This window comes from Pristiophorus japonicus, chromosome 21, assembly GCF_044704955.1.
Source record: "Pristiophorus japonicus isolate sPriJap1 chromosome 21, sPriJap1.hap1, whole genome shotgun sequence".
Lineage (NCBI taxonomy): Eukaryota > Metazoa > Chordata > Chondrichthyes > Pristiophoridae > Pristiophorus > Pristiophorus japonicus.
In genome coordinates this window covers 21,565,181-21,583,853 of record NC_091997.1, presented here as the reverse complement: position 1 = coordinate 21,583,853, position 18,673 = coordinate 21,565,181, and the positions used below count along the sequence as shown (strand labels likewise).

The 18,673-nt window shown below is 42.5% G+C and overlaps 1 protein-coding gene across 1 annotated transcript; it reads right to left on the bottom strand.

Annotated features, from left to right (window-relative positions):
- Nucleotides 1-1,640: 1,640 nt before the first annotated feature.
- Nucleotides 1,641-16,146, bottom strand: tmub2 (transmembrane and ubiquitin-like domain containing 2). The gene is made up of 3 exons (XM_070864455.1): nucleotides 15,951-16,146; nucleotides 9,629-10,249; nucleotides 1,641-3,974 (listed from the first exon to the last, which is right to left on the bottom strand). The coding sequence occupies exons 2-3, from the start codon at nucleotides 10,225-10,227 to the stop codon at nucleotides 3,623-3,625; spliced, it is 951 nt and encodes a 316-aa protein (XP_070720556.1). The 5' UTR covers nucleotides 10,228-10,249; nucleotides 15,951-16,146; the 3' UTR covers nucleotides 1,641-3,622.
- Nucleotides 16,147-18,673: the final 2,527 nt, after the last annotated feature.

The following is an 18,673-nucleotide window of genomic DNA, read 5'->3' as shown; positions in this document are numbered from 1 at the left end:
GCCCTGGGGAACATGTAGTCCAGACATGGACTATGAAACTGCGACAAAGTTTCCACGTGGCTGAAACCAAAACTCGGGGCCATAAATATAAGACAGTCACCAACACATCCAATATAGAATTCAGGAGAAACTTCAGAGAGTGGTTAGAATGTGGAACTTGCTACCAGAGAGTATTTGAGGCAAATAGCATAGATGACACAAGGGGAAGCTATGTAAAGAAACAAGGGAGAAAGGAATAGACGGTTATACTCACTCAGGGTTAGATGAGAGGTGGGCAGAGGATCATGTGGAGCATAAACATTGGCATGTACCAAAGGGTCTGTTTCTGTGCTATACATTCTATGTAATTACATAAAATGGGCAACACTGGTGTTTTGATCTTCGAAAACTATCAGTGAAAGTTCAATATTCTTTACCTCTTGCTCCAGTATTAATTTCCATCATGCATTAAATTTGATTGATAGACCAAATATTTCAGGGTAAGTTAACCAGTGTGATGTTGCTATCTATCGGAGAATGTGGTGGGTTTACCGAGCATCTTTCTTAATCTTGAAACACACCAACCCAGTCACTCCTCACACTAGGTGTATACATTTCTGTTCAAAGGAGGCATAGGCATGCCTAAGGCAATTGTGTTGCTGTGAGTATAAAGAATGCCTCCAAATTATAACATCTTAGCACCAACCCCAAAATAACTACATCAATGTGCAAATTTGTGAATCCTACTTTCAAAAAACGTGTATTTGTGAATTGTACCAAAAGTAGATAATTATCTTTGGAGAAACTATAAAAGAATTATGATCCAGGTCTTTAATTGCAATTAAGCACTGATGATGTAAATGTTAAGTTTTTAAATGTAGAAATTGAAGAAATTGGTTAAAAAAAAATGTAAAGCTTCAAGCAAGACTAAAGTTAAAAAGACATTTTTTTTACCCACTTACAGGGTCAGATGTACGAATGTCTTCCTCTCCCCCTCCCCCTCCCCTCCCTCCCCCTGTGAAACTAGAAACATTGTCAATTAACATACTCTATTTTTAAAGTAATTTATGAGATTATGGGGATAAATACAGCCATAGATAATCAAATACTTGATGGCACACTATATAATGAAACTGAAAGTTGAATGTCCTAGGCAGTATTGTTATGACATTGGGATTTTGGGAGATTAGCTTTTAGGGCCAATGGGACTCACTAAAATATATATTTTAATGTATTGGAATTTTTAAACTGTAATCACTTCCTTCAGGCAATTAAAACCACGTCAGGACAGATTGCAGAAGCAACACGCTTGATTAAATATATCTAATGCACTTAAAAAGATGGTTTTATAGAAGATAGTGAAATGAAGGAATTCCCACCTGTGCATCATCTCCACTCAAGCTCAGTCCTACATGCAGTACTCTGATCAGTACCAATGCCCTACATCATCCATGCACATAAATAAATCAAGCACCACAAACTCAGAACTGGTTTCTGTGTTTAATTACATTCAATGAGCTGTTATTGCGAAACAAAAGGGAGAACATTTCAGAAATGTTACAGATTTTAAACCGAATACCCCAGTGCCCTGCTTTCAGCACAATACAGGTCTGTTCTACAGATCTGAAAAATAAACAGCAGCAATATTTTAAAATCCCGAGGGCACAAACAATTAAAAAAATTATAAAAGCAGCAGAGATATTGACACCACTCCCTCTGGGCACCCACTACGCTGATTCTCTTTCCAGGTAGCTACCACGCTCCCTCATCCTCTGGCTACAGCCCTCCATCTCCCTTCGGAGTGCCTCCATGTAGGTTGGGGGCTCACTGCCTCCCATCCGTCTTCCCAGGTACCGGCCAGCATCAAGACCTCTCTACTTTGTAAGAAAGACTTGCATTTATATAGCGCCTTTCACATCCACCGGACATCTCAAAGCGCTTTACAGCCAATGAAGTACTTTTGAAGTGCAATCACTGTTGTAATTGTAGGTTACACTCCTCTTCCTTTGAGTACCTGGCTACTTCCCCTCTCTGCTCGGTATCTACCATGGTACGCTCCCTTGCCCGGGCACTTTTTCCGAGCTTTGCCTTGGGCTCATACCACAGTCTTGATTTTTATTGAAAACATCTCCAAAATAAACAGCTCTCTTTTGATTAAAGGCTTGATTTAAAATAGTGATGTCTGAGAAATATTAACCTAAGCACAGATCACTTGAGCCAATCTTTGCTGTAGTTTCTGTGGAGCTTTAGACTCAGCTGAGAAGCACACATAACCCACATCAGGGCCAACAAATTTAGATGAATTACACCATTTTGGAACATTGAACCATGTAAGCTGTGGCCTTAAAATTGGCGTTTGAATTAAATCTCTGCTGCTGTTTTATTTTTTAAAGCTCACGTTTCTCAGTTTATGGCAGTGTTTTCTTTGCAAAGCTCATTTCTGATTATTAACCAACTTCTTTCTTTCTCCACTAGTCCACTTTTTAAAAATTTGCTGCTTTTTCTGGTTGTAGAACTTTCCTTCTCTATAGAGCTGTCTAAATTTGTACATTGGCTAGCTTCGCTCCCCACTTTTCTCTCAAACTCTGACCTTTAACTGCAGTAGTACGGTGTAATCTTAGGATAAACATGATATCAGGAAAGCAGTCATGGAACAAACCAGAGATTGGACACATCTTAACACAACTATGCAAATACAATGGTTGCTGCACCTTAATATGATCAAGCAGTTATAAAAAATCATGTAAATATTACATAGCCTGACATTCAAAAAATCAGGGGGTAAAACTCGTAGAATTGATCATTTGATGAGCTCCTTTGCCAACTGCCATGAGTAAAGGCATTGAGCGGTTGTGGACAAAGAAAGAACACCTTTTACTATCCTGTCAAATCTCCATCTCCCTGGCTTTTGGAGACCTCTAACAACGCAAGATGAAATAACACCTTCTTTGTCCACTGAGCAAGGCTTTGTCTGTTGGTGTGACGATTAATAGCTTTTATACATCATGCTTTACAGTAATACACCCCATCTCCTAAAAACCTTTCGGGCGTGCAAGCTGATGGCTATAGTAAATATACTGGAGCCCAGATAAATGCATGCCTGACCCATGATAAAATTCCCATTTGCTGGCACTATGAAAGATCCAATCATACATACCTTCAATGCCATAGGGGCTTGAATATTTGATCGTCAGACAATAATCCTTCCATTTGAAACTTGAATTTTTATATTGGCAGTTTAATATTCATTGAATGCAAGACATTAACAGTTGCTTAAATGTTCTTTTAGGGCAAATTGGCTTTGCATTTATCAGGATTCGACTATGAAACATTATCTGGCTCAATGTAACCTTTTCCCTTTATAAATCAACAGCAAAAGTCCCCGTCCCAAATTCTGTTTAATTGTGAATGATCATTTTCCTAGCTAGGCTTTAAAAAAAATTTATATCATTAAATGCTAGTAAGTTGCCAACAGCATGATACTCTGGCAAAAGTCAGTGCCGAGCTGGATCCCTGTTTTTCTTTTTAAAAAAAAATACACTGGTTCCACATCACATCTTATTTCAACATTGACCAGTAACACCACATTCAGTTGGGCTGGATAAGCAGTGATGAAGATGAATGAGAATACATCACTGTGCCTTTATCGACCGTAAATGCCAAACACGAGAAAACTGAAGAAAACGGTGACGCCAACCAGGGAAACTGTGGCGGGTGCAGTGAAGAACTGGCGGTAGTTGATGCGGTAGTACCAGACTACGGCAAGCATGATGACAAAAACTGGGATCATCAGATTGCCAACATTCAGGGCAGCTTGGTTCTGTTCCACCGTGGAGGAGACAGCGGGACCGGGGGAGGATGAAGTCTGCGAAATGTGACAGTGGATGACACAGTTATCTGTGATGTTGAGGGACCCAAGGGTGCGGGACTGGTCCTGCAGAAGCTGGCCCTGGTAAATGAACTTCATTTGCTGTTCTTGTCCTGGGAAATATTTGCTGGGGAGAGGGAGGAGGGGAACACAGAAACAGGGAGAGAAAATGGAAAGCGGTGAGTCAGAGAGAAAATTAGAACAATTTTCATAAACTCTAAAGAGAGAAATAACACTGAGGTCAGACAATAAATTAGCATTAACGGTGACAAAAAGAACATCTATGCTTTATTATAGGAGATACTTCCTGTTTCCATAATTCTGTTCTCCCAATTTCTCTCCTTCACCTGAAGGCATTGACGTTTTGCTGGGGTACGGGTCTACCGACATCAATCACCCTTTTGCACCTTGTCCAAATGCCCAGTATTTGTGGTGAGAGCACAGAGAGTAAGCAAAGTCCATACGTGCACTTTCAGTAGGCATTGCGAGATAGCCATCAGTGAGAAACCACCTCTAGCTCAGCGCAGAGGACAACTGCAGCTTCCACTGCCCCAGTTGTGATCAGCTAGCTCAGCGTAGACTGGAGATCAAACCTGGCACCTTTCAGATCTCTGCGGCTCAGTTCCATCATCTGTCTTTGGACTTAGAATTAATGTAACTCCTGTTCCAAAATGAACAGCTGAGGATCCAGGTTTCTTGCAAGATCTTAGTGTGAATATACCGCATCACTAGACCCCTACAGCACAGAATGTTACCTTAATGTGTGATACTTAAGATTTCAGTAATTGAATAAGCTTCATAAAGCAGGTGGAGAAGAATTTAAACTGGAAAGTTTGGTAGCCACGTATTCTAACTTGCCCGTTCTGTTTTGTTGTACCACCTATGTTGAACCCCAAGTCCCGTACTAACTGACTCTGATCATGTTACGCTCCCGATCAGCCTATCCTTCACTCCCAGTACAGTCTTTCATTTAGGAATCTAAATGTAGGAATCTATTTCCATGACATTTTAAATCATTTTTGACACAACCGTCAATATTTCATATTTAAAAATTCTTATGTTTGACAAATTGCCCAACAAGCCATCTGTTGGCCTGGCCTATGTTATTCATTTGAACAGCGTCACTCGTTTCAATCTCACCAGAATGACTCATTTGTTTACGGTAATTACTAAGAGCTGCCAATATACTGATGTTGTTGACAAAAAACTTGTTCCCGGTGAAATGGCAAGTGTCCTTTGGATTAAACATTTTAGGCTGGAAAAGACTGATGATGATGTTAGCAGGCAAACTGTACTTGGGTCTGCCTTTTTGAAAGGGAACATTAACCCATGGTTACAGAGTGAACAGAGGAATGTCACACCAATGTGTTAAGTGTTCCTCCACTAATAATGACAACAGTAATTTCTAGGCCTTTGAATGGAACAGCATCAACCTCTCCTTTAGGCTTTCCAAATGATAAAATATAATTTATAGTCTCACAAAATTCCATAAAGTGAAGTTACAGGCTAAATCATTAACTTATTTCAAACAATAAGTTTAAAATGCTAAACTTCAAGTGAATCATGATGTCCCTCCTCCCCCATAGGTTATTCCATTGATCAGCACATGAATTATAGCTAACCTTCATCATTACTTATTTAGCACTACAGATTTGAGCTGAATGTACTTTAATCAAGGGGGACATAGGGAACATTGTCTGGCTCTAAGCAACAAAGGAACATGGGGTTTCAATCACCCAAGATGAAAGGGACATGGAGATCTGAGGCACCAGGATAATTTACCAATGTAATGAGGCTTTTAGCATCAACGTAAAATATCTGATGGTCCTCGGAGACAAATTTCGGTTTTTGAATTCCGATAAAATGCTTCATGCTATACAAGAAGAAACAGGCAATCGGAAGTAGCTGTCCTGAACAATTTGGAGTTCTGACGAAAGGTCATCGAGCTGAAACGTTAACTCTGTTTCTCTCTCCACAGATGCTGCCTGACCTGCTGAGTATTTCCAGCATTTTCAATTTCATTTCAGATTTCCAGCATCTGCAGTAGTTTGCTTTTGTGCTGAACAGTTCCTTTGGACTATTGTGTAGTTGCACCACGTAATGTAGGTGGGCAAATGGATTGGGAATGAAAATGGCCAGATTCAGAAGGCATCAAAGAGAATATTAAAATATCTCTATACTATTAACAAGTAGCCTTCTCAATGTTTCATGTGATGTCTATACACAGGCTGGGTTGGAGAGAAGGCCCTCTTCCAACAATCAGTTCTAGTCCTTATCCCTTACAAACTTCACCCTTCCACTCCTGAAGATGACTTCTGCTAGTGAGCTGCTGCCACTGGCAACTCTTCAGTTTTACCCAAGTGACTATTCTTCATGCGTGGGCCCAGACAATGAATGCTGGCAGGCTAGCATCCATGGGAGAGCCTGATCATGTCCTCATCCAATGCCTATAGACACAGGTTTTCCAGCCAGAATTGGGGGATCGCTTCAAGAACAGAGTTCTCGGCCAATGCTCTTCTTCCTACCTCTAGGCAGAAACTTAAATGTACGATTCAAATTAATACAGTATAATATTCCAATTATTGCACAGAAAGTCACTACAGAGATTATTATTAAAGTCACTAAAGCTCGGAGTAATTTTTGGTGTGTAGAGAATGAAAACTGTTCATCACGGCTGACAGATCAAAACATTTAGATTGGGTAAAAGTGAGAGATCTTTCCTAGCAGCAACTCTGCAGACATTGTCCAGCATGGCTTCCAGGTCACAGAAGTTAACTAATGGAATGACATTTTTCTACTTGGCAAGCAACAATATTGTAGAATTCTTTTAACTATCACTTGCCAGTCTGTTTCAAAATAGCAGGAGACGACATACAAGCCCCATAAAATGTTGAGGACTGCCTATTTTTGCAGATAGGGGTTGTTCCATCTACGTGCAAGCCGAAGCCCTTCCTGCATTCATCTACTGAATTCTATGTTCCAGCTGTGACCTGTGCAGAGGCAGCTGAAATGCAGGAATGGTAGATCCGGTACCATAGGTATGGTCTTCCTCACTTCAGTGTCAACATGACTCAGTTGGCAGTTCTCTTCACTCCAAATAAAAAGAATGTGGATTCAACCCTCACCCAAGGATGCGAGCACATAAGTCTAAGTTGACACTTCAGTGCAATAATTAGGGAATACTGCATGGTCAGAGATGCAATCCTTTGGATGGGATGTTAAATTTAGGCCTCATCTGCCTTTACTGGGGGTTTAAGTGGATATTTAAGATCTCATCGCACTCCTCAAAGAGCAGGCAGCTCTCCCAATGTTCCCGTCCAACGGTCTTCGTTCAACCGACACCACTAAAACCAGATCAACTGGTCATTCAGTTCATTGTTTTACACAAAATGGCTGCATGAGTCACCTCCATAGTAAATGGGATACGCGAGAGATATGTGGCAAGGTGCATTGTGAAAATAAGTTCTTGCTTTGCTGCTTGGAGCTCAGCCTGTTCACACGCTGGTTGGATTCCGCACAGTGCATTAACCATCACCCAGTGGTGATGGATGGTGTAACCTGAACGCTGGCACCTTTAGCTCTCGGGCCAACTATCAGAAAAGATGTCAGATTCATTGCTGCCAGCTGTGAAACTGGGGAATGATCGGAAGGGCACTGGGCAAGGTTTAGTTTCATTGAACTTGCCTTTAGCACTATGTAATTTCAGACTGAACATATTTTGCAATCAACTGCAGCTCTTGATACAAGGGCGATGCCATGCTCTGGAGGGTGTGAAGAAATAGCCTGTTGGTAAGGAAGAATGCCCAGAGTTGTTCAGTACAAATACTCTTATTTTGGCTCCAAATAGCTTTTAGTTGACAAGAACACAGAGCAAAGCTTCTGAATTTCCATTCTTGTAGACTTCTGATAAAGTGATCCAACACACCAACTATGTAAATAAAGACAGACATGCAAGTGTCACAGCTGTAGCTGAGCTGCAGCAATATAACTGCATTTCATAAACACTCTGGGGGAAGATTTATAGCTCAATGCAAGTGCTGGTAACGACTGCCTGGGGAATGAAACCTCAAACAGTAGTGCAGATGAACAACCACATCAAAGAAAGTGTTTTCACGGTCCAGTGCAGTCAGCCAATCCCCTGAGCAAACTACCTGAATAACAGGAAGCCATTGTGGATCTGTCCTGTTCAGAACAAAAGCACTAACTTGCATTTATAGAGTATAGAGCACCTTTCATATCCCCCAGCACATTTCAAAGTGCTTCTCAACTAACAAATTACTTCTGAAGTATAGTAACTGTTGTTATGTGGGCAATCATAGCAATCAATTAGCACTCAGAAAAATTCTAAGAAATTGTCTTTAATAGCCACAGGGCCCTAATTATTTGCAAAGCTTACAAAATAATTTCACTACCTCACCTCATCAAACCCCCTGTATCACACCATACTGAAGCATACTGTTCACTTCAATTACTAGAACGTCTCCAGAGTGCTTGGTTCCCTTGATGATTCAAATGCAAGCAATCCTGACTTAAAATGTAAGGAGTAGCTCAGCTCTTTTGTTTATCCGACCTAAGCATTTGCAACAATGTTCCTCCACTGGGCTACAAAAGATCTCCCGAGTCGCGTCTTGAGAGGATGGCCAAAAGAATCACCAGTGTGTGATTAGGGACGGGGTCCCGGGGTGGGGGGCTTCTTGTGCACATCCTGTTGGTGCTCGGGACAACTGCTTACTGCCCTTTAACAATTCACAAAAGACGACGGTGATATGGTGTCTACTTTGGTGTGTGAGCGTTAGATTTGTCAGAGAACCATTCCAGGCATCACGTCAAGGTTCTGATGACGACATTTCTATTTGTCTAATAAAAACGTCAACCTGGTCATGGTCACCAAAGTCAGCTCTAAAATCTTAAGATAGTAGGTTTACAGAGCAACCCAAAATCTACTGCCAATTATGACCTGTGTATTGTGTTGGCAGGTTGAGGAGCTCAATGAGCTTTGTATGAATCTGATAGATTACAACAGTCACTTGCAGGTAAAGAACATAAGAATTTTGAACAGGTTAGATGCATGTAACAAATCTGGCTCTTTAAGGCAGCTGATGGACTATGTTTCACAGAACTCTTTGCGACATTTTCTCCAAGAAGGGAAGGGCAACTCCTACTAAAGCCAAAAAGATGGGCTTTTCGGAATCAGGGGCATAAATCCATGGGAGAACTATGCAAAGTTCCATCACTGAGAGCTAATGCGTCTTGTTAGTGGCACACAAGAGAGTGCAGTCCTCGCCATCAGCTCATTCGGAGTCATCGAGTCCATGGACTATCTTTCTGAGGCCTCAACACCATCTCAGCTGGCACACTTTGAAAGGTTTTAAAGAAAGCAAGGGTGGTGCTATGCAGTCTCACAGAACCAAGGACTCCCATGGCATGTAATACTCGTTAAGTTTGGAGCCAGCCCCGAGCAAACGAAATCCCAGGTCTTTGTCAACTTCAGACCAATGTTCCCATATTTATAGTATTTTAATTGTGACTACATGTCAACAAATCATTCTATAACAGTTAGCAATATTTTACGGATAGCATTTCTTTCATTTTCAAACATTACAAAGTATCTGGCTACATTGTTGCAAAATACAAAGTTCTCGGGAATTTTTTACAATTGAAATTTTAGTAGAATTTTTAAAATCATTTTTAAATGACATTTCAGAGAGTCGGACAGCAAAGAGTTCTGCGATAAAGCTGCTTTTAAATTCTCCAAATAATCTTAACTTACAATGATCTTACCTCTTCAGAAATCCAATGGTATCATCTGGTTTCACTCGTGCAACCTCTTCGGTGTCATTTAAAAACTTCAGCCGCACTTTAATCTGCCCTTCGCCCTCTTCACCACTATCCACCGTGTGAGTGTGAGCATTACAGTTCTCAAGCATTCCTCGGTCAAGTCCCTCCCCAGTGCTAATCTCACTGGTTGATGCTCGCTTGCGTAAACCCTGTATGTTCAGAAGAGGATCGAGACTCGAATCGGTTAAATTGGAAGCCCCTTCAATTGGCACCTGCTCGCTTGTGGGTCCATTATTGCCAGGTGATGCTCCCAGCGCAGACTCGCCTTCTTCCTCGGGCTTTTGCTCAGCAGGTGCTGTTACTGACTGGGCTTCATCTGCCTCGGGGGCTGCTGCATTGGCCACATATCTCTCTACACTGCCCAGAGCCACCAACGATGGGTTCCCTGTGGTAACAATGGTCCCAAATATTTGCTCACTACGATCAGCCACGTGTGTGGAGAGCCAGGCGAGAATGAGCGCCAGAACCAGGAGAACGATGCCACACAGAATGGTAACTTCATCACCAACTCCTTCGATAAATGACATGGCGCTGGGGTCCATTTATAGAAAATACTCAAAAAAACTGAGGGAAAATGAAAACAGTCAGTAAACATCATGCAGTCTTTCATTATAATGCGCTTTCTTGCCATCCTTGTCACTAATAACATCTTTAATGTCCTAAATGTCTTTTGCTGTTCATCTATTGATTAGTCTACTCCTGATAATTAAGTCCATTTCTGCATAAAAAATTCTGAGTCCTCCAATAATTTGAAATAAGCAATGGAAATAAAAAAGCAAAGTGCGAATTTCAGCGCTAAAAAATATGTTGAATTATTAGTTCATTTGAATCAAGAGGTGTCAGCTAAATTAGAGACTGACAATGCGAGGAAATCCAATTAAACACGACTATAAGATCCTTACACCATCACACACTAATTTGCCCCAGTCAGCTGTCTCAATTCGGAGGTCAGCACTCAACAAAAATATTCAAAAATCAGAAATAAAAACTAAAGAAAACGAATTATTGTACCAGGTTGCTCTTTTAAAAAAGGGACCACGATGGAGGATTCAGCTTTTTGTAAAACGTTTTACTTTTGAATTACGTAGCACCAGTCACAATACGCGGGAAAAGCCCTAAACAGAGATACAAGGAAAAAAAATCTATCAATAAAGGAGGTGTCATGGTCGCACTCGATGAGGCAGAATAGCAATATTGCAATATCAAACTTAATTACAAGTTTGTAACTAGCCAAAGAGCTGATGCAAGACTAAGCAGATTGTGGCATGAAATGATGCTGTAAATTAAGACATGCGGTATGGTGGTGAGAATCTCGACAAGGACTAAGCCAAGGAGAACCATTTACCAGAATATCGGTAGAGATGGTTGGGATCAGGTGAGCAAGTCATTAAATATGTACTAGAAGAGGTCGTAGGCATGATTTTCAGCACCAGGTCAACAACTATTTGGAGGAACACACCCACAGAAAGATAAAAATCAGAGAAAAATAGGTGAACAGTAAATGGTGGGGGGAAAAACAGATATAAATGGCGTTGCTTCCTTTCTCCAGGGAATTGGAAGGCGATTACTTACTGTGAAAAGCTCGACTAAGTGCCCCATTCCTCATCAAATTGGACATCCGCAGGGAAGCCCAAGAGACAATGTGATAGGTCGGGCGCTATACACAAACTTGATGAAGGCAAGTGTAATGTTTTGCAGTGCAATGTCAATTTGACTGCATTACAATACAGATAGTTTTACTCCTCCACAACCTCTCCAACACTAATCTGTAATCTCAGCTACCCAACGATACACCACACTGGCATGTGGTAGGTAACATGAAGAATTTGAACTTGCAAATCCTGCAGGCAGTTGCTAGTTGACAGTGGGACGTGGATATCAAAGAACCTTCATTCTTCTTTTACCATGCCATTGCAGCCATTTTGAGCACTTCTGACCAGAACACAGAACTGCCAAACATCTGAACGACATTATCTGAAATATAACCACCCTGCCCAAACAGCCATCTATTTCAGTTTTGACATTTTCAATTGACCCAGCCTCAACAGCTTTTTGGGAGTGTGTGTTCCAGATTTTCACAACCTTGTGTGTGAAGAAGTGCTTCCTGACAATCCCTGAACGGCCTAGCTCAAATGTTAATGTTATGCCCTCTTGTTCTGACTCTCCCACCAGAGGAAATAGTTTCTCTCTACTTACCCTATCAAATTCTTTAATCACCCGTTAATCTTCTATACTCAAGGGAATACAAGCCTAGTCTCTGCATTCTGCCCTCATAATTTAACCCTTTTAGCACCAGTTTCATTCTGGTGAATCATTTCTCCCCACCCCCTCTCCCTCCAAGGGCAATATATCCTTCCTGAGATGCAGTGCCCAGAACGGAGAACACAATGAGCCAACAATTCCAGCCTCCTCGGGTCCGTACGGAGTTCCTACGGACCCGGGAAGGCATCGGAAATGCTTCTTGCTTGACAGATGACCGCATCTCGGGAGAGAGGACATTTGTAAGTGGAAATTTCCGATATTTACGCTTACAAATGTCCTCAAAAATCTTACGGCTTAAAAAGCAGGCGCATAGCCTACTTTTACAGGTGCAAGTGTTTTTAAAAAAAAACACAAAAACATCCAAAAATAGTTATTAAAACATATTTTATCATTTAAAAACTCTCCCCACAACGGTAAGTTTATTTTTCTTAAACTTAAAAAAAAAGTAATTTCCTGATTTTTTAAAAAGACATTAATAACTTTAATTTAAACGAATGTAGTGTAATTATTTTCTATTTTTTTTAAATTAGCGTTTTGGGCTGTGTTTTGGGTGTTTCGGGCTCTATCACAATCGTAGTAATAGAAGTTTACTACGAACTCCTATTACTATGATACTTTACCTGATTGGCTGCCCAGAGCCATGTGACTCCAGCTGTAGGCCTGCGCACGCATCGACGTGCATGTGCTGCGACTGGCAGTCAGGAGAGGCTTCAGCTTCGGAAAGTCGAATCTGTGCAGCAGCTTAAGGTGGGTGCGTATTTTTTTCTCTAAAATGCCCGCGGGAAGGCCAAAACGGAATTTCAGGACCAATATTCCAGATGGGGTCTCACCAGAGCTCTGTACAGCTGTAACATAACCTCCATCCCTTTGTACTCCAGCCCTCTCAAGATAATAGTCAACATTCCATTAGTCGCAGTAGGTAGAGTAGAAAGATCTTTAATTAGTTCCTAATTCATGTTACACTTGACTTGGAAAGTTTTAATGTTGATGGTGTCTGTAAAATGTCAAAAAATGATTCTATTCCCACAGCCTAGGAATTGCTGTTGGGGATACCATACACATTTGTATGACATTGCTCTGTATGTTATTTTAGTGAGTCAATAACTAATTTAAAATAACGCAGTTAGGGACCTGCATTAAAGTACTGGACAGGGGACTGTCATACAAATATGCCCAGTAATATCACCAACAATTGACATTTCATCCCGTCTCCCATCCAAAAGTGGCCCACAGAACATATCTTTCTGCAGACCTCCAGGTTCCCCTCCAAATCACACACCATCCTGACTTAGAAATATACCGCCGTTCCTTCATCGTTGCTGGATCAAAATCCTGGCACTCCCTCCCGAACAGCACTGTGATAGTACTTTCACTACACGGACTGCAGCAATTCAAGAAGGCAGCTCACCACCACCTTCTCAAGGGCAGTTCAGGATGGGCAATAAGTGCTGGCCTTGCCAGCGACGTCCACATCCCAGGAACAAATATGAAAAAAAAACCTTCAGCAATGTACTGCTGTGGTCCACATTCCTAAAATGAAGCTAACAGCACCATTACTAGCTGCTTCTATTAATAGTAATAATCAATGCAGCGGCATGTCTGATACTGGAATAAGAGACCTTGAGCTGATTAAAGCACTTGCACTTTAATTATCTCTACATTCCTATTTCAACGAACGATTTTAAACTGTTCATTGTAATGATAATAATCTGAAGAAAAAATGAATAAAACTTGTATTTAAATAGCATTCCTCAAGTCAAAGACAAAATATATATGTTTAAGTCCTTGCCTCATTCACACTGAGACATAGTGACATAAACTAAAGATAGACCCCAAAATATCACTGCTATACATTAGTTATATATGAAACAATTCAATCCCTGTATGATTACAAAATCACTAACGTACCATCCGGTAATTCATATCTCCATGTTAATCTTAAGAGCTCAGAAGATTTATCATTGGTTTTATGGAAGCAGGAATGATTGCATTCCTTTCTTGACTCAGGAAAGTATGGATGAATGTGTATAATGCGTGATAAGGAGCTGTGGGACGCAATTAATTTCCTACACTCAGGCTCAGCCAATAACTATGACCATGAGTGAGAGTTATGGCCAGCACCACAAGTGGGATGTGGATTAGATCCCACTGTCCAACAGTTTTTCTGTTAGCTAAGTAATTAAAATAGGAATTAGATATAAATGTTGAGTTGTAACTGAATTAATGAGAGGACTGCAGATATGTTTGCTACGATGAAATAATATTATTCTAATCTATTTTAAACTGTGCATCTTCATGGAACACAAAATATCTACCATAAAGGTAAGACCATCACATGTGGTGTAAAAATTAGCTTTGTCTCGTGGGTGGGAGATAAATTCTAGACATAAAGGGATTTTTAATGTTTGGCAGGTTATCATTAATGATCTGAGTGCCTGGTACAACACACACTGTGGTTATTTCCAGCCTACCCGATTTAGGTTTTATGGGTTCTTTGTGGTAGAAAATCAACTCTTCCCCATTTAAGAATTCCTCCTTAATGAGTGGCCAGATTTCAACAGTCCACAGTTTTGAGATCATCTCATTAGAGATTTATTTTTAAATTATTTGTTCATGGGATGTGGGCGTCGTTGGCAAGGCCAGCATTTATTACTCATCCCTAATTGCCCTCGAGTAGGTGGTGGTGAGGTGCCTTCTTGAACCGCTGCAGTGTACCACTTTGGTACAACTGAGTGGCTAACATTTCAGAGGACAGTTAAGAGTCAACCACATTGCTGTGGGCCTGGAGTCACATATAGACCAGGCAAGGACAGCAGATTTCCTAAAGGACATTAGTGAACCAGATGGGTTTTTATGACAATCATTTTATGACAGCTGCTGGGAGGTCATGAGCACTATCCTCAAGCTAGACACCGCTTGAGATTATGGCCACAAACGAAAGAGTAGCATTGACACAAATTAAATCACGGATCATGGAAATATGGAAACCAAAAGTGGATCTTAGGCTCAGCTCCACTTCCCATATAAATGGCTGTGGCTCTGCACATACTGTTCATCCCGCTGCAAACTGCTGATTTAAATAGTGCCAAGTCCCAATCATTGGTTTCCATATTTACGAAAGGATATACTTGCTTTGGAGGCAGTTCAGAGAAGGTTCACGAGGTTGATTCTGGAGATGAGGGGGTTGACTTATGAGGAAATTGAGTAGGTTGGGCCTCTACTCATTGGAATTCAGAAGAATGAGAGGTGATCTTATTGAAACATATAAGACTGCTTGTCTGAGCTTTATTGCAAAATATCTTTAAAACTTCAATTGAAATGTAACTGAACTGTGTCGAATGACCCACCTGAACCGGTCTGTCATGTTAAATCCAAATTCTAAAGGTAAAACTGGAACACTAGAAATGCAGGACAGTATTCTGCATGAGTAACATAACCACTGTGCTACCGTACCCCTTGATGGCAATACGTTATACCCAGCTTGGCAGCATCTCAGTTGATTTAGACACAAATCCCAGAATTCTTGCTGAAGTGTTTTCACAGCACTTTACCATGAAATATTTATTTGAGAGTCTGCTAAATTTGTAATTCTGCACTACTTGGATTTGAGACACTGGGTTGCAGATGTGCACACACACACAGGGGTCATGCCCACAGCATCTCCATGGAATGGTTGAGGCACATCTTCTCGAATGGCCATGCCTGCGCCCACAGAGCTGTGCCCTGGGCAAGCTGCCAGGGCGCTGATGGCACAGTACAAATAATACCCTGTAAACTCTGCTGCTGCTGCTGCTGCTGGGCCTGCCCCCACTCACCCACCCATCCGAGGGGCCGGGGCAGGCTGCAGCCAGCCCAGCCCAGCCCAGCCCAGCCCGGGGAGAGCTCGGCCTCAGTCGGCCCCGGCCTCAGCCCATCGCCGCCAAGGCCGGGTAACTGCGCGCCTCCCGACACAAGTACACCCGAGCGTCGCTTGGCAGCGGCCTCCATCTTTCCCCCTCCTCACCTGTCCCCGAACACCATGTTCCCGGGGCGCTGGGAGTCGAGTTTGCCTGCGAAATGTCGGCTCAGCAGATTCCTTCCCAACGTCAACCTCCTCCTCCGCCGCTCCCGCCGCCGCCACCATCAACATACACACAGTGCAACGTCACCGCAAGCTGCGCTCCTGTCGCCCGACTGCGCCATGACGTCACCGCAAGCCGCGCTCTTCCCCACGCGACTGCGCCATGACGTCACCGCAAGCCGCGCTCCCCCCCCTTCGCGACTGCGCCATGACGTCAACGCAACCAGCTGCTAGCGTCAGCGAGAAGGCAACTGTGGGCCTGAAGGAATGCCTGGGCCAGTCTCCTGGGAAATTTGAGCCACATGTACAATTATTTTGAGTCATCAAGTGGCATTTCTTTAACAAGCTTAAAAGCAGTGCACAAGTGCAACATTGTACCTGTACTTTAAGCAGGAGTGGGGTAACAGTGGGCCGCCCCGACCTGTGTGAGAACACCACCGCAGGTCGGGGCTACAAATAGAGCTGGAGCGCCGGGCCCTGGAACATCGTGGCAGAGGTGCGGCAAATGTTTGTGGCGGAGCAGCGGCAAGTTTTTTTGTGGCGGATAAGCGGCGAGAGATCGTGGCAGAGGTGCGGCGAATGTCGGTACAGGGCCCAGAAGAGCCAAGGGCCCAGGGGCAGCACGGGCCAGCCCACACTGCGATATGTGTGTGCACTAGGTTCGTGCAGCAGAGCAGGTCTCCGGTCGTCCTGGTTAACCCTTGCCACTGGATAAAGGCCGAGCTCTGTCAAGCCCGTGTGGTGGCTGATGTGCAACGGTCACCACTCGTTTAAAAAAAAATCCACGCACAGGCATCTTCCACCCTTTCAACTGGAGTTCAGGACTGGAACATCGGGTCCTTCATTGAAACATCTGTGAACTCTCGTGGAAAAACATAGAAAATAGGCCATTCAGCCCTTCGAGCCTGCACCGCCATTCAATGAGTTCATGGCTGAACATGCAACTTCAGTACCCCATTCCTGCTTTCCCGCCATACCCCTTGATCCCCTAGTAGTAAGGACTACATCTAACTCCTTTTTGAATATATTTAGTGAATTGGCCTCAACAACTTTCTGTGATAGAGAATTCCACAGGTTCACCACTCTCTGAGTAAAGAAGTTTCTTCTCATCTCGGTCCTAAATGGCTTATCCCTTATCCTTAGGCTGTAACCCCTGGTTCTGGACTTCCCCAACATTGGGAACATTCTTCCTGCATCTACCCTGTCTAAACCCGTCAGAATTTTAAATGTTTCTATGAGATCCCCTCTCATTCGTCTGAACTCCAGTGAATACAAGCCCAGTTGATCCAGTCTTTCTTGATATGTCAGTCCCAACATCTCGGGAATCAGTCTGGTGAACCTTCGCTGCACTCCCTCAATAGCAAGAACGTCCTTCCTCAAGTTAGGAGACCAAAACTGTACACAATACTCCAGGTGTGGCCTCACCAAGGCCCTGTACAACTGTAGTAACACCTCCCTGCCCCTGTACTCAAATCCCCTCGCTATGAAGACCAACATGCCATTTGCTTTCTTAACCGCCTGCTGTACCTGCATGCCAACCTTAAATGACTGATGTACCATGACACCCAGGTCTCGTTGCACCTCCCCTTTTCCTAATCTGTCACCATTCAGATAATAGTCTGTCTCTCTGTTTTTACCACCAAAGTGGATAACCTCACATTTATCCACATTATACTTCATCTGCCATGCATTTGCCCACTCACCTAACCTATCCAAGTCACTCTGCAGCCTCATAGCATCCTCCTCGCAGCTCACACTGCCACCCAACTTAGTGTCATCCGCAAATTTGGAGATACTACATTTAATCCCTTCGTCTAAATCATTAATGTACAATGTAAACAGCTGGGGCCCCAGCACAGAACCTTGTTGAAGCAAGTCATCCTCATTCGAGAGACCGCCTATGATGATGATGATGGTAACAGTAGGAGCAATATAAGTAGAGAAGCAAAGCTATGGCGGGTTTTTATCTGCTCCCTACTGAGTAGAAAATCAGCCAAAAATCCCAATCCTGATTGCACTAGCAACCACATTGGTGTGGCCTGGAGTCACATATCGGCCAGACCACGTAAGGACAGCAAGTTTCCTTCCCTAAAGGACATTAGTGAACCAGATGGTTTTTTTACAACAATTCAGTGGTTTTCATGGGCACCATTACCAAAACTATTTTTTATTGCTACTAAGGGTACATTGGCATAGTGGTTATGTTCCTGGACTAGTAATCTCAGAGGAGTGGACCAACGATCCGGCGACATGTGTTCAAACCCCGCCATTTAAATTCAGTTACTTAAATAATCTGGAATTTTAAAAAAGCTAGTTTCAGTAATGGTGACCATGTTTGGTGTAAAAACCAATACAACTACAATAACTTCACCACACAGACTGCAACGACTCGCCACCACCTTCTTAAGGACAATTAAGGATGGGCAATATATTCTGGCCTTGCCAGCAATGCCCACAATCCAATGAACGATTTCAAAGAGAGATCAATACAAGGAATACAATCCCAGAGCGAGTAATGGCGGCAAAAACCCTGTAATCATTGAAGAACCAATTGGATCCTAGAGGGCTTTAGGGTTGACCTGCTCCTTTGAACTAAGATGAGCTGAATGGTTTTCCTCATCCATAATTATATGTGGCACCCATTACATAAGAACATAAGAAATAGG

Bases quoted from the DNA above. Each gene is read 5' to 3' on its own strand.
- tmub2 (XM_070864455.1), bottom strand. From the start codon at position 10,227: ATGGACCCCAGCGCCATGTCATTTATCGAAGGAGTTGGTGATGAAGTT. The intron at 3,975-9,628 runs GTAAGATCATTG...CCCTCTCCCCAG, and splicing joins ACCATTGGATTTCTGAAGAG to CAAATATTTCCCAGGACAAG.